General features: G+C 34.9%; 1 protein-coding gene and 1 long non-coding RNA gene across 4 annotated transcripts; one reads left to right on the forward strand and one right to left on the reverse strand.

Moving 5' to 3' along the window:
• Positions 1 to 296: 296 nt before the first annotated feature.
• On the reverse strand, positions 297 to 3,219 carry LOC122756534. Its single transcript, XR_006356517.1, has 4 exons — positions 3,088 to 3,219; positions 649 to 741; positions 500 to 595; positions 297 to 434 (listed from the first exon to the last, which is right to left on the reverse strand). It is a non-coding gene; the product is annotated as an uncharacterized LOC122756534 (long non-coding RNA).
• Positions 3,220 to 3,823: 604 nt separating this feature from the next.
• LOC120454883 (polyamine-transporting ATPase 13A3) lies at positions 3,824 to 12,035 on the forward strand. Of its 3 annotated transcripts, none has more exons than XM_039640470.2 (8): positions 3,824 to 4,268; positions 6,417 to 6,705; positions 6,761 to 6,870; positions 6,927 to 7,288; positions 7,346 to 7,849; positions 7,913 to 8,113; positions 9,073 to 10,951; positions 11,018 to 12,035. In XM_039640470.2, exons 1-8 carry the CDS (start codon positions 3,824 to 3,826, stop codon positions 11,608 to 11,610), a joined length of 4,383 nt encoding a protein of 1,460 aa, XP_039496404.1. In that variant the 3' UTR covers positions 11,611 to 12,035. The 3 variants fall into 3 exon arrangements, with proteins under 3 accessions (XP_039496404.1, XP_039496406.1, XP_039496405.1); XM_039640472.2 differs by lacking the exon at positions 3,824 to 4,268 and adding an exon at positions 5,669 to 5,862; XM_039640471.1 differs by lacking the exon at positions 3,824 to 4,268 and adding an exon at positions 6,171 to 6,320.
• The last annotated feature ends 4,826 nt before the right edge of the window (positions 12,036 to 16,861 follow it).

A 16,861-nucleotide genomic window follows, 5' to 3' on the forward strand; every position in this document is an offset into this window, starting at 1 on the left:
TCTAGAATTTAGATACAATGTACAAATATTTATATATATATATTGTCCCCACATATATATGTATCTAATACAAATATAGACTGATTGATTGTATGTTATGTCACGAAAGTTAAAAGTTTTAATAAAATGTTGTTGATGATAAGGGCATAATAATGAAGAAGGAAATTTTGGCGTAATTTAAATGAAATAATTATTTTCTCTAGCTAACTAAAATAATTTGTAGTACAATTCTTTTAGTTACCATCTAAATATGGCTTTACATTCCATACATACATAGATGTTTATGTTTTTGTGCTAGTAGTTTTCAACCAGAAATGCGTTTGTATGTTAGCTGAACGATGAGAGCACCGGTACTGTCAATGGCAATGAAGTACAATCTCATACCCATGAAGTTGCGTCCTGTAACTACGGGTAATAATTCACCAAACCTATACCTAATGAATGTGAGTAGTTTAATTGTAACACTCTAGATGAGAAAACTTATAGCCAATGTTGTTACCAAACGAAGTTCCAGAGCTTTTTGTACTGATTTAAAGGTGGGGTCATCATTACCAGTGGATTTGATCTAGCCATTCCCGTGTGTTTCTATGAAAACCTACGTATATAAATTGAGTTATAAATGGAGTCTTCATATTGGTTTACGTATACCTTCCATTTTAAGTGTTTAATACAATTAAATAGTTTTTGCTTTAAGCCGAAGCCAGATAATGATGTTAGGATGGAAGGCAGAGGCATACAGGGCTGGAATACATTAATATTATTTCTTATAAATTATTTAACGTTTTTCAATAAATGAAGTATTTTTGAAAAAGAAAATTTAAAACGAAACAAAGAAGCTTCAAAAATGGATCTCAAGTTGGCAGGCCACAATGACTTTTATAAAAATGGTAAACCCGTTTCTCGTAGAATAAATGGGCATACTAGATAAATATGTAACAGAGACCCTACTATTCCCCTGTCAAGGGTACATATGTACATACATATGTATATATTCTTGATCAGGAATACAAGACCAGTCAATTTGATCATTTCTGTCCGAGTGTGTATATGAGCTTCGAGATCTCGGGATCTATAAAAAGTTAGGCTTAAGTTACCGATTCTAGTGACACAAACGTGCAAGATTCTTTTAAAACAAATATATACAATAAACGGAAATAAGGAATAATATGAACAATGGGCTACCACTTTGTTGCAAAAGCTATTCTAAAACTTTCTCAAACAAGTTTTTTTTGGAAATTTATTCTTTTTTAAATCTTTGATGCGGAGACTAACTAAAATGTATTAAACTTAAAACTTAACTAACAGCTGTTCTGATATAAAGCAATAGATTATGAAGCTAGACTACGTTAAAATCATGTACAACGGCAAGGGATATTAAGTAGGAGCACTAGCAATTTTTGTACAATAGATTTTGATACGACGTCAGCCTGTGATCGAATTTTTCTGGTCTTTTAATAAGCATTAAACACTTCAGAGTGGTCCGATGTGATTTTGCAGTTATATATTGCGAGATATAACACTTGGGGATAACACTGGGGAACTACCTTTGGACACAAAAATTAATTTTTTCATTTTAATTGATAGGTATATTGCCTCAGAATATTGTGTCATAGTTTCAAAAGCTATTTCTCGAAATTGTGGAAGAGATGCCTTGCGGAAGTGACTGGGGCTGAATCAGCCTTTCCTTTATCGACAAACTTTAAACTCCATTTTCACTTAAGTCGTTTTTTCAAAATACACAATTTTGAAAGTGATAATAAAATAATAATCAGACTTAAATCAAAAACATTAAAACATTGTTCAAAAGTGTGGGCATTAGATTGGACGCAACTGACTGAATGAAAGAATTTCAAAACCTTTTTCAAAAGCCGCCTTGTGCGTGGCAAAAAGTAGTTTGGCAAATCGATAGAAATTTTCAGGACTACCAAATATCTGAACATTTTTCAAACGTGGCAGCTTTGGGCTGCTTTTATGTCTCTGCATCCTTAATCTCAAATTTCTTGCTTTTATAGTTCCTGAGATCAAGACGTTAATTTTTTCATTTAATTTTTTTTATTAGTACTTTTTTTTGCAAAAAATTTGTTTGCCACACCTACAAATCGCCAATAGCTGTCACCCCCGCACCTTTGCAAAATGTTTTGATAATTTTTCATTTTTTATTAGTATTGTAAATTTCTATCAATCTGCGAAAAATCTTTTTGCCACGCCAACCGTAACGCTCAGAAACAGGCCAAAACTGCCACGCCCACTTTTTTGTAAAATATTTTGATATTTTTTCAATTGTTTACTTGTATTGTGTAAATCGATCTGCAGAAAATTAATTGCTACGCCCACCCTATTTTTTCACATTCTTGTTAGTCTTGTAAATTTCCCTCGATTTGACAAAAATCTTTTTACCACGCCCACTCTACCGCCCACAAACCGCCAAAAGCTGTCAGTGATGAAATTTCCTTCCACTTGCTGAGTAAAGGATATCACAAAGTCGGGGAAACTCGACTATAGCGCTCTCTCTTGTTTTCTTACTGTTGCTACAACAGCTTTATGATATAATCGTTATATTTTGTTCACACTAGAACCGAAATACTGGGTCGAGTTGCAATTTCTACTTTTTAAAGAGGTCCACCCTTTGTTATTGCCCGGTTAACTTCCGAAAAAACCCATGGAAACTTTCTGTTAAGCATTCACTTTGTACATGTACATATATAATAATATATTGTATATGGAAAATCGTATACAGATGCTAAATGTAATAAATTATTAGTTAAATACGATAGGAAAATAAGCATACATTTTACGATTAAAGATGAGATGAATTAAATTTACAATTTTCACTTCGTTTCAGAAATCTATTATCAATATATCAAACAAAAACAACGGCCTATTAAAGAAAATAAACAAATACATGCATTGGCATGTGTACTTATTAATATGCCATTGAACGGTGTTATTAATAAAGTGATTGATATCACAATACTCAATTATATAACCAATTGTATCGAAAATAAAAAAAATAGCTATGTTCACTACGTGACTTCTTTAATCGATACTTTTTTGCACAGGTTAGAAAAATTCACGATTCTTACTTACCAAATAAGCACGTCATAATTTATACGAACACAGACTTTGGCATTGCAAAGCGATTCGCACCTGTCACACTAAGAATTTAATCCGGGGGATTGTATCGTAATGAATTCATATCAAGGTGAAATAAAGAAGAAACTGGAAAAAAGTAAGATACTATACAGAAATGTGTTCAATGCGTGCTTTGGTGTATGTGTATTTACATTTCCACTTAACAAGTTAAATGGCGTCCTGCCCAGCGGGACCAGATTAAGCTTGAAGATTTTACAGAAAGAGTACATCAAGCAATTCTTTTTTGAGAAGCGTGTGGGAAGCGGAGGAGCTTTTTTCAAGTATATTACGCATTTTGGATGATTAGGAAACAACTGCAGAAGAAGCATCGCAACAGAAAAACGGACCATACATCTTTTTGGTCAATCGCGAATGCCATTTAAGCAACGGCGTCGAAAAATATCGCTCTTTAAATTATTAGCCAATAATCATGTGCCATTTAGCTTTGATATCAAGCCTCGTCCATCATTTTTAAGCAGGTTTAGCAGATCAAACTGCGCTACAATGATATTAAAAATTTCTTTTGCTTGTTCCCTATGTTGTTCAAGAAAAAAATGTGGCAAAGATCAGAGGTGTAGCTGACACTATAACTAATATATCATAAGTCTTACAACCAAGAAGAATAACAGTATATTCAAGCTGTCGCAGAACTAAAAAGTTGCCTTCCTTTGTAATTTTAAATTGTTCAGAAATGTTCACAAGTCAGAGCAAGGCTTGTGAGATTACTAATTCTCAAAGTGAGACAGTACAGCTACAGTCATTACCAAATCACATTGAAGAGCTAAAATTACGGAATTCAGATGGTGATACGGATGAGGATCTTCACTTCCCTGGAATTGCAGCTAAAAATAAAATCTTGAAGTTGAGCTGGTGGCATTCTCCTGTTGAAATGCATTATGTAGCGACAGCATTAGTACAGCCTAAAAAAAATGATAAAGAACCCAGCAATAAAACAAAAAAAGTTGTAAACAATAATATTTTAGTCAATGGTTGTAGTAAAACTCCTGCGAGATCTGTTGCATTACTCAAATATATTCGTCCAGACCAGGAAGAGGACAGTGACGAAAACGAATCAAGCGTTCTTGAGCCAAGCGTTGATGAATTCCATCCTAAAGACTCAGAACGACTTGTTGATGGTAAGTATTCAGTCATATTTTTAGCTCGCTAATAACTGTTGACCGTTTATTTTTCATTACTCTTTACTCGCAAGAACAACCCACAAATGCATACATCCTCGTTTTCTTTCTGAACAGCAGTATTTGTTTCTTTTTGTTTAGGTTTTTTGTAGATCGCTTTATGTCGTTAGACGCATTCTTACTACACACCGCGTACAGAAAAAAATACAACCGGCGATTGAACCCCAACGGTTTTGCAATAATTTATTTTCTTTTCGGTTCATAGTAGTAGTATTTGATTTATGTAGATCTTGAAATTTTAATCATAAATTTTTAATACTAATTTTTTTATTCAAAAATGAAGTTTATTTTAATTAAATTATTAATAAGCTTAACATACGAAATTAACAAAGCCAAGTGACACGAAGGAACCATGAAACTTTACACACACGTATACATGAGCAAAAGACTTTTTGAATCAAAAAACCGGTCAAAACCACGTAGAGGTGCTACGCACAAATACGTGATTTGTTTCAGGCTGTTTCAAATAGGTTTAAAAACCAGCAAGCGTTCGATTGTGTCATATTGTTTGAATTTAATTTTCGAAACCACAGTTCCTTACATTTCTTACTTATTTTTATTTACGCACCAACATTTTAACATTTATCAGTCATGAAAGTCTTAAAATAAGAATTTATTAACCAAACTATTTAAAGAAAATAAAAACCAAAAATTTAATGAATTAAAAATGTTGTATTTGCAAATCAAATGCATGCGTGAGTTTATCCGGCAACAATTCAGCCAATATCGAAATGGTTCATGAATCTTTTCGATGTTGTAGAGCACCTAGGAATTGCTTTAGCCGAATGTTTTTTTTTTGCTGAATTGAAAGGTAACCCTTGCTGCGTAACAATTTGCGATTTTTTAATTCGTTAAAATGGATTTTATTTTAATTTGATCACCATCAGACAACTTTATATAGCTGTTATACTGAAAGGGTATATAAGCTCGGGTACATAGCTTAGCGAAAAGTTAGGTGTAGGTAGGTATTTCGGTTTTTAACAAATAAATAATTAACTTTAAATAAATGACTTATTATAAATTGTATTGTATTATAAATTTCGAGATAAGATTATTGAATACATTTTAAATTTCCTACATTAAGAAATAGTATATAAAAATACAACAAATTTAAATAGTTGTCATATATTTATATACTTGTACACATGTGCAACGTATGCATATAAAACAACGAATCTGTTTGACAGAGTTGCTGTATTAATATGAACATACATACATATACATATTGATCAGCAAATGCCAGCTGCAAAAAAAATTGTATGAATTACACATGTACGTGCATATATGTGTATGTTTGTATTCATTAATTGATGATGATTGTTTCTTATTGTCATTGTTATGGCCAACTTGAATGTGTGTACAAGTGGCTCAAAACTCATGTTTTTACTTAGTAGAGTAAAGCTACAGAAATAATTGAGTAACGCACAATATTCCTACAACAAACGATTTTTGTTGGCAACAGTTGCGCAATTATGGACTATAAAGTGGCCAATAATCATATAAACGAATAAAAAACGTGTACGAGAGAAAAAGTGTGAGTGCTTAAGTGAGCAAACAATATCAAGTTCGCGCTTTGGATTCTTATCACTTCTCTTTTATCTATTGATGTTGCCTTTTCGATTAGGCGTTTAACAACCTGTTCGTAGCTACAACTTTTTCATTAAAATTGTCTTGATTTTTTTTGTTAAAAACTAACAGTTTACCGATGTTAGTTTCAAGACATAGTTTGGTTAGATAAATTTTTAAACTATATACTTTGATGATTATCGAAATCAAATATAATTTTTTTGTTGTTTTAAATATAAGAGTGTAATTGGTCATTCTACTGTGAAATGCAGTACATTTAATATAATTTTACAAGGTAAAACAGCGAGAATTTTTTGTATATTTAAATACATATTTCTTCGTGTAAACCAAAGTAAGCGTTCATACATATATAGGTAGGAGAAAAATATTGCAAGCAAATTATGACAGACCACAAAGGTTCAAAAGGTATGCACATAGAAATCGAATTTAATTTATATACCACGACAACGTTTTATTACAATTATTTTTATTAGTATTTAAAGCTTGATCACTTTTTTATAGATTCAAACCCATGTACTGGGCTATTAAATCCAGATCAGCAGGATCAAATGAAAGTATGCGGTTATCGTCGCTCCATATTGCGAACTGGTTTTTGCTGGGCATGTATCTTCTTAACTTGTGGTCTATTGCGCCTCGTGTTACATTGGTGGCGTCATTTATATTTATTTGCCACTTGCTCTCAATGTTCATTGGAGGAGGCAGAACAGGTTTTGGTAACCGAGGATTATCAAGGAAAGCACAAAATGTACCACGTAAATCAAATTGAAGTCCTAAACTCAAGCAACCTTAAGTAAGTACATCCCAATTGCCACAATAAGAAAAAACTAAAAGATTACGTCCATCAGGACACTATTGGAAAAGGAACAGCAGACCACAGAAAGCACACATATAGGATGCGATCATGTAGAAAACGTCTTGCAACTGTCTGTTCATTTTAGCTCGGCGCAATTCAATAGTACGTATTATACATTCATATTAAGCTGCACCAATTTAAAACACAATTTATTTTAGGATGCTCATCACTACGAATATTTCGCTGCAAGCAATTAGTCTATGCATGGAATAATAATATAAATAGTTTTCAAAGGATAAATGGTCTCGACCTAAATATTCCGTGTTCATATTATCACCAACAGCGTGGATTAACTTTAAATGAACAGATATCAAGACGAATTGTTTTTGGAGACAATGAGATAACTATACCATTGCGAGATTTGAAGACATTGCTGTTCTTAGAAATACTTAACCCTTTCTACGTTTTTCAATTATTTTCTGTAATTCTGTGGTTTACATATGATTATTACTACTATGCTTGCGTAATACTCCTGATGTCAATTTTTGGTATAACTGTTTCTGTTTTGCAAACGAAAAAGGCAAGTATATGAGCTTTAAGTAATTTATCAGATTTTATTCCTATATATATTTTCTAGAATCAGGATGTGCTCCAAAAAACAGTATACAACACTGGTAATGCTTTGGTTGTTGATCATAAAGGAATGTCCAAGGAGCTTCCAACGCGAGCGATAGTACCTGGGGATATCATTGAAATACCATCATCAGGCTGTACGCTGCATTGCGATGCCATCTTATTATCTGGAAACTGTATTCTAGATGAGTCTATGCTTACTGGTGAAAGTGTACCAGTGACCAAAACTCCTTTACCGTCGAAACGTGACTTGATTTTTGATAAAACAGAGCATGCCAGACATACACTTTTTTGTGGCACAAAGGTTATTCAGACTCGTTATATTGGCTCCAAAAAAGTATTGGCATTTGTAATAAACACAGGAAACATAACGGCAAAAGGAGAGCTTATACGTTCTATTCTGTATCCCCCTCCTGTTGACTACAAGTTTGAAGAGGATTCGTACAAATTTATCCAGTTTCTGGCAATAATTGCATGTATGGGATTTATTTATACGCTTGTTACTAAAGTAAGTTGGATACTTTATAACGTTTATAAAGACGAAAAATATATTATATATTGGTACGTACAGATCTTGCGTGGAACGGATCCTGTTAAAATAGCAGTTGAATCACTGGACCTTATCACAATTGTAGTCCCACCAGCACTTCCAGCAGCTATGACAGTCGGTCGATTTTATGCACAAAAACGGCTAAAGACTAGTGAAATATTTTGCATTTCTCCTAGGTCTATAAATGTGGCAGGAAGCATAAATTGTTGTTGCTTTGATAAGGTTTGTACTTTTAAAAAATATTATTCTGTATAGGGTAATCGGACATTTTCGTAAGGTATATTTTTTTTTTTTTAATTTGCTCTACGATTAAAATGATTATTTTATGTTGTATTTTTATTTGTTATTTAAACTATAAGATCCTATTTACTAGTAACTTGTAGACTAAAAGGGTATACTAGATTCCTTGAAAAGTATGTAACAGGCAGAAGGAAGCGTTTCCGACCATATTAAGTATATATATTCTTGATAAGGATCAATAGCCGAGTCGATCTGACCAACGTCGAGATCTCAGGAACTATAAAAGCTAAAAGTTGAGACTCAGCATGCAGACTCCAAACCCGTAGATGCAGCGCAAGTTTGTTGGCCCATGTTGCCACACCCACTTTTAGAACTTCCACTAGCTGAGTAACGGGTATCGTTCTCTCTTGTTTTTTTTCCGATCTATTTTTATTTATACATATGCGTAATAATATAGCAAACCTCAAAAGAAATTTAATGTTGCTTTAGTTTGAATCACGATTACTAAGAAACAGACCGGTCGGTTGAGTGCCGAATAACTAGTTTTTAAAAAAAAATTTATTTTTCGAGAAATAATGTCAAATCGAATAGTTGTTATTCAATTTCGAAGACTACGAATCAAACTCTAAAAAAAAAAAAATAATAAAAATCGTCAAATTTTTTTTAAAAGTTCTGACGTGTTAAAATATATAATATCTATTTATTTATTTATTTTAATATGTCTTGTTTTGTTAAAAACTTGTTTACCATGTCTACTCTAACGCCTACCAAATTAAAAATGTTTTGATTTTATTATATTTGTTTGCTAAAAAAACTAAAATATATAATAATTGTATTATTTTACTAATGAGGATAATTCAATTTAGATAATCACTATATTAAAATTAACGTTATTAATAGACGACCATATACACATATATACATTTATTACTTTGTTCCAGACTGGTACTCTTACTGAAGATGGACTTGATATGTGGGGTGTTGTGCCCAAATCATCAACTAATCAATTTCAAATTCCTTTAAAAAATTTGGTCCGATTGCCATACGATCACTTCCTTTTCGGTATGGTAACGTGTCATTCTATAACAATAGTAAACGGCAGAATGATGGGCGACCCCTTGGATCTAAAAATGTTTCAGTCTACAGGTTGGAAACTAGAAGATTCAAATAACATACCTGACACTGAAAAATTTGGTATTCTTTATCCAACAATTTTAAGACAGCCTAGAGTTTGCCTTTCTGAAATGGCTGAACCAGACTCGGTATCTAAGAGTGAAATTAGGCGACAATCATCTGTAGACGATTTACTGGCCACTGTTGGAATCTCGCCAGCTCAAAAGAATTTTGATCATGGTATCGTAAGAGAATTTCCATTTACTTCAGCTCTTCAGCGGATGTCTGTTGTTACTCGTTGTCTTAGTGACCATGTATTCAATGTTTATTGCAAAGGTTCTCCTGAGATGTTAGAAAAACTGTGTACAACAGAAAGTTTACCAGATAATTATTCGCAAAAACTATCAGAGTTCGCAAAAAAAGGATACCGAATTATTGCCATTGCATTTAAAGCTCTTGCCCACAAGATGAACTATACAAAAGTACAGCGGTTATCTCGGGAAGAGGTTGAAAGCAACTTGGAATTTTTAGGTTTTGTGATCCTTGAGAATCGCCTTAAACCAGATACTACTAAAGTTATAAATGCGCTTACCTCAGCCAAAATTCGAACTATAATGATAACTGGCGATAATATTTTAACTGCAATAAGCGTTGCTCGCGATAGTGGCATAGTAAGTGCCTCGCAAGCAGTTATAACAGTGCATGCAGATCCGCTTGGTGACAGTGCAATTTTTCAACCTAATACCACTGCGCCCGGTGCAGAATGTAATGTCGACAACGGTTCACATAAACACTACAAGCTGCAATACACTTTAGATTTGGGTAGCAAGACATCTCGGGCATATCTATTCAAATCAAGTTTAAATAGTAACATTTTTGGTCGAGAAACACCTGAGTTCAGGGCGAACATCGCAAAAACTATTTTTCGTATGGAGTCGACGAATTCATTAGTTAACGAATCGAGCTCCAGTTATGCAGAAAGCGTTTTGCCGACAAGTGATAGTTTGGCCAGTGTAAAAACTACAGACACTTGGACCCACAATGAGGCAGCAGAAGTTGATGCTGAACTTGGAATAAAACACTTACAAGACGAAAGCTGGCGCCAACAATACATATTTGCAATGGATGGTAAAACCTGGCAAATTGTAAAAGATCACTTTCCGGAGGAAATGGAGATTCTATTAACACGAGGTTCTATTTACGCCCGAATGTCACCAGATCAAAAACAGGCACTGGTTATAGAACTTCAAAATTTGGACTATTGCGTTGCCATGTGCGGTGACGGCGCCAATGACTGTGGTGCGCTGAAAGTGGCTCATGCTGGTATTTCTTTAAGCGAGACTGAAGCATCTATTGCGTCGCCCTTTACTTCACGAAATCCAACAATTTCGGCGGTTTTAAAAGTCATTAAGGAAGGACGCGCTGCGTTGGTCACATCGTTTGGTATTTTCAAGTATATGGCGGCCTATTCGTTAGTTCAGTTTATATCTGTTATGATTTTGTATTCCATCGACTCCAATCTGACGGACAAGCAGTATCTTTATGTCGATCTTGGACTAATATCGATATTCGCCTTCTTTTTTGGTAAAACGGAATCGTTTGATGGAAACCTGGTGGAACAAGTGCCGCTCAGTTCTTTAATATCATCCACGCCATTAGCATCACTTTTACTACATCTTTCTGTTGTAACAGGATTCCAGGTGACTTGTAAGTATATATATAAATGCAAAGTTAATAAACATAACGTAATCATTTTTTTAAATTCGATTATAGGTTGGATTCATCTGCATCAGCAGCAGTGGTTTAAACCTTTCAAGTCTGCGGATGAAGATCATTTAGGTTGCTATGAAAACTACACAATGTTTTGCATGTCCAGTTTCCAGTATATTATACTAGCTTTTGTTTTCTCCAAGGGTGCACCGTACAGAAAACCACTGTGGTCGAATTGGCCACTTTGTTTAGCATTTATAGTAAATTTGTGCATTATTGTCTATTTGGTTGTGTACCCCAGCGATTGGGTTACCACCTTTTTTCAACTTATTGTACCTCCTACTAGATTTCGATACATTATGCTTGCTTACGGAGCAGCAGCATTTATTTGCCATATTTTTGTCGAGTCATTTTTGGTTGAATATCTGGTGTTCAAAAAATACCAAGTACAGCGAGAAAAGAATTGGGTCACGTCGAAACAAAAATACATGCGTCTAGAGCATGACATATCAAATATAAAAAACTGGCCACCTATAGCTGATGTTTATGAACCAAATAATTTTACCGACTGGGAAACAGAACAGCCCACTTATGTGAGTTTGCACGCTGAACAAAACCATGATACCCAGCTTGGCAAATTTCCGGGATTTTCTTAATGTAAATATAGTTAATAATTATAGCGCGAATAATTGTCTGCGGTCCCTTTGTAAATTTTACTATACACTAAGGCATACTATTAGAAATTTGCATTATAAATATAGTACGAAATGTAGGCAAGATTATTTAGTTCCTATTTAGTTTTGTTAGTAATCTGTGTAAACATAGCTAATTGTACTTACATCAAAGAAAACTGTGTATTAACTAAGACCTTATTTGTCATGTTATGTTAAAAACGGTGAAATGTATTCTTGATTATAATTAAGTGTTCAATGTTTATATACATAAGCTATAATTTTTATTTAGGCTGTATAATAAGCATTCAAGTAACTTTAACTCATTGGCTTTTTAAGCATTAGCTTCTCTATCAAATGGGTTCGAGTTCGCTTTAACATTAATAAAATAAAAACGATTACGATCACAATGATTTTGCATAAATGAGAAATGTATTTAGGTCTTAGAAGGTGATTCGATTGGCAAACGTAATTTGTTCGTTCATAGGTTTGGCATGGAGCTCTAGTTATAAAAAATTTTGCGTTTCGGGTTTTTTTTATTGACAGTGTAAACAACAATCCTGCGATTTTCTCAAAAATCGATTAAAAAAATACACTTGATCGGAATCAATGAAAACCAAGGAGTACCTACGCTGAAGTTGCTTTCTGCGTTTTGAGTTTTAAAAGCTGTCAAGTGCACAGTTTGGTTTGGCAATTCATCGTAAATAGACGCAAGCCTGAACAACCCTTTATGCCGTACGGTTCAGAAGAAGCTATTGCTGCTGTAGAGCGTAGTATTGAAGAAGACCCGAATGAGTCCATCCGGCACAGGAATTGGATCTGTGTCTATAAACTTTATAAAAGATTTTGCAGAAGGATCTTGGCTTGTGCGCTTACAAAATTCAACTCGTGCAATAATTGAAGACAAACGATCATCTAGATAGATTCGTCAAATGGGCCCAAAATGAGATTGCCGATGTTTCCGATTTTTAAATGCGAGTTTAGCGATAAAACGCACTTCCGTCAGCAAATAAAATTGACGAATTTGAACTAAGGTCATGTCAAAAAATTTTTACATTCAGAAAAGCGAATTTTTTTTGCGCTTTATGGGCTTTTAAAACGACGATGACGATAACGTTACAGTCAATGGTGATCGGTATTTTCATTCCTGAGTGGAACAATTATGATGTCCAGGAGCTGTGGTTCCAATAAGACGGCGCCACGTGTCACACAGCTCGTACCACATTTGATTTATTAAAAGACAAGTTTGGTGACCGTTTTGGACCTGATTGGACTACACCCGAGCCAGCCGTGGCGGTGCTTATGTCCGCACTTCGTGCTTCAAGAAATCAATTTTTCAATAAACAGTTTCCATATTTTTATATATTTTATAAATAATATTTTTGTTTGTGAATTATTTTTATGAAATATTTATTTTTTAAATGTAATTTCTTTTTTTTTTTAGGAAATTCTATGTTTTAAATTACAGTAGTTATAATTATTTACTTTGTATACGTTTTAATTATAAAATAACTAATTTTCAGTATTTAAAATGCAAATAAGATTCAGTTAAATTATTTTGTTATATTTTATTTTGAGATTTGTTAAAAAGGGCGCAATTCTGGGTGGTAGTATATATAGTATGTAGTATATGGGACGGCACTATCCTTCTTTATGCAACTTCTTACTGCTAAACGCAAATCATTACGCAAAATGCCACAGGTCCCGGATTAAAACTCAAAGGGATGGGTTTTTATACCCGTTACTCGTAGAGTAAAAGGGTATACTAGATTCGTTGAAAAGTATGTAACAGGCAGAAGGAAGCGTTTCCGACCATATAAAGTATATATATTCTGGATCAGGATCAATAGCCGAGTCGATCTGGCCATGTCCGTCTGTCCGTCCGTCTGTCCGTCTGTCCGTCTTTCTGTCCGTATGAACGTCGAGATCTCAGGAACTACAAAAGCTAGAAAGTTGAGATTAAGCATACAGACTCCCAAGACATAGAAGCAGCGCAAGTTTGTCGATTCATGTTGCCACGCCCACTCTAACGCCCACAAACCGCCCAAAACTGCCACGTCCACACTTTTGAAAAATGTTTTAATATTTTTCAATTTTTGTATTGGTCTTCTAAATTTCTATCGATTTGCCAAAAAACTTTTTGCCACGCCCACTCTAACGCCCACAAACCGCCCAAAGCTGCCACGCCCACACTTTTGAAAAATGATTTGATATTTTTTCATTTTTATATTGGTCTTTTAAATTTCTATCGATTTGCCAAAAAACTTTTTGCCACGCCCACTCTAACGCCCACAAACCGCCCAAAGCTGCCACGCCCACACTTTTGAAAAATGTTTTGATATTTTTTCATTTTTGTATTAGTCTTGTAAATTTCTATCGATTTGCAAAAAAACTTTTTGCCACGCCCACCCTAACGCCCACAAATTGCCAAAAACTGTCAGTGTTTAAGACTATCCTTCGCACTTCCAACCGCTGAGTAACGGGTATCAGATAGTCGGGGAACTCGACTATAGCGTTCTCTCTTGTTTTTTATAATGCCTTACGGTAGGAAAAATCTTCGAAAGATACCATCTACCGTCTGTAATTGGGATTATTCCTGTGCTCTTCAGTCCTTTCTCGCTTACCGCAACTGCCAATAAAGGTATAAATTCGATGAGCAGGATGTGAGGCCAGATCGCATTCCCTTCCTTAGTAGTTTGCTCTTTTGGCAATATCGTTGGTTTGGACTCGTTTCATCATATTAGTGATTACCCTATGTCCCTGCTTCCTGCTTAGGCTTTTGCTTAAAATTCAGTTCTTTCTTGTGTTACAATCATAAAATACAACAATAAGTTTGTGGTTGCTGATAAGCGCCGAGCAATTGTCAATAAAGAGCCACCCCGCAAACCCAATGAAATCTTTTAATGCTATCGCTGCCAGGAATTCGGACATACAAAATCATATTGTGTCAAAATGTACCGCGGTGTAAAATGCTCTTCTCGACACCCAAGCAACATCTGCCCGAAAAATACAGAACAACCAGCAAAATGTGCAAACTGCTAAGAAGAACACGCCGACAGCTACAAAAGGTGTAGAATTTATTAGGAACTCTTGTCAAAAAAATCAGCAACCAATCGAAAACCTCTGAATAGCAATAGAGACCAGAGTAAAAATGAATTAGGAATCCCGCAATCGTTTGCTCCGCCTAACAAACCAACACATACCCAACAAAGTAACGATCAATCTTATGTCAAAATTGCTGCAGGAAATAGCAAAGCAAACACTTCACCTGAGTGAATAGAGAAACTATTAGAAAAACAGTTTGAACTTACTAATAATTTACTTAACATGATAATGTTACTTGTAAAAAGATTATGCAAGTAAATTCCAACCTAGGAATATGGAATGCCAATGGGCTTTCCAACCATGTAAATAAAATATCCATCTTTATAAAAACGAATAAAACGAATAAACGAATATGTTAGTTTTCGAAACACACTTCACCAGCTCATGGTGGCGCAGCTATATTAAAATGCTATGCAGGCTGCCACGGTCAAGATCAAATGTATGCATGCGGACGTATCTGTAACAGCAATTTATCTTCCCCCAAGATTTGTTCTTAAAAAAGCAGATATTAAGAAAATTTCAAAAACTTGGACCACAGTTTATAGTAGGAGGCGACTTCAATGCTAAGCACCCCTGGTGGGGCAAATTGGCCAATCCGAAGGGAAGTGAACTGTACAGATGCATAGGAAACAACAGCATAACAACACTTTCAACTTTTTGCCACGCCCATTCTTACGCCCACAAACTGCCAAAAACTGTCAGTGTTGAAGACTCTCCTTCGCACTTCTACTAGCTGAGTAACGGGTATCAGATATTCGGGAAACTCGACTATAGCGTTCTCTCTTGTTTATTATTAAAGTCATACTTAACCCATAGACACTTTTACGTGCAACAAAAAAATGAATACTCGTCCATTCATTTTATAAAAGCTGAAGTCCCACAAGAAAACGTTTTAGGACCTGCCTTATACACCCTGAACACCGCCGATATGCCGGTAACAAATACCTGCACTGTGGCAACATACGCGGATAATAATAATAATAATATTAGCTGCCAGCTCATCTAAAGAGGAAGCCTCACAACTCCTGCAAGCAGAGCTACGCCTTATGGAAAGCTGGTTCCTTCTTTGGAAAATTAAAGTCAACGCCCTGAAATCTGCGCAAATAACTTTTGCATTAAGAAGAGGTGACTGCCCAGAAGTGTCATTTAATGGATCAGCAATCCCACAAAGTAATTGCATAAAGTAGGCTTGCACCCCGATCGCAGACTAACGTGGAAAAACCACATAAAAGCAAAGCCCCAGCAAATAAATTTAAAAAGTTTGAAGATGACCTGGTTGCTTGGCCGAAAATCTGCAACCACTCTGGAAAATAAAGTCCGTTTATACAAAGCTATACTGAAGCCCGTGTGGACTTATGGCATACAGTTTTGGTGTACTGCCAGCAACTCAAATATTGAGATTCTACAACGCTACCAAACAAAAATATTAGGTCATATTAAGTTAGGCAAATAATAATAACAACGTCAAAAGACTTAAAAGTTTTCACGTGCTAGATCGTCCTGACAGGTATTAAGTATGAAATAAAACATGTTATGCATAGAGTATGTAGTAGGGCTTAATGGATAACTACTGCCTCTGTTAATTTAAGCTTAATTATAAAATTTACTTACTGTCATACTTGTTTAAGACAGATTGTAAATAAAAATAGAAGAAAAAACAAGAGAGAACGCTATAGTCGAGTTCCCCGAATATCTGATACCCGTTACTCAGCTAGTGTAAGTGCGAAGGACAGTTTTTTGGCAAATAGATAGAAATTTATAAGACTAATACAAAAATGAAAAAATATCAAAACATTTTTCAAAAGTGTGGGCGTGGCAGCTTTGGGCGGTTTGTGGGCGTTAGAGTGGGCGTGGCAACCTGAATCGACAAACTTGCGCTGCGTCTATGTCCCTGGAGTCTGTATACTTAATCTCAACTTTCTAGCTTTTGTAGTTCCTGAGATCTCGACGTTCATACGGACAGACGGACAGACAGACGGACGGACAGACGGACATGGCCAGATCAACTCGGCTACTGATCCTGATCAAGAATATATATACTTTATATGGTCGGAAACGCTTCCTTCTGCCTGTTACATACTTTTCAACGAATCTAGTATACCCTTTTACTCTACGAGTAACGGGTATAAAA

This window comes from Drosophila santomea, chromosome 4 (genome assembly GCF_016746245.2).
Source record: "Drosophila santomea strain STO CAGO 1482 chromosome 4, Prin_Dsan_1.1, whole genome shotgun sequence".
Classification (NCBI taxonomy): domain Eukaryota; kingdom Metazoa; phylum Arthropoda; class Insecta; order Diptera; family Drosophilidae; genus Drosophila; species Drosophila santomea.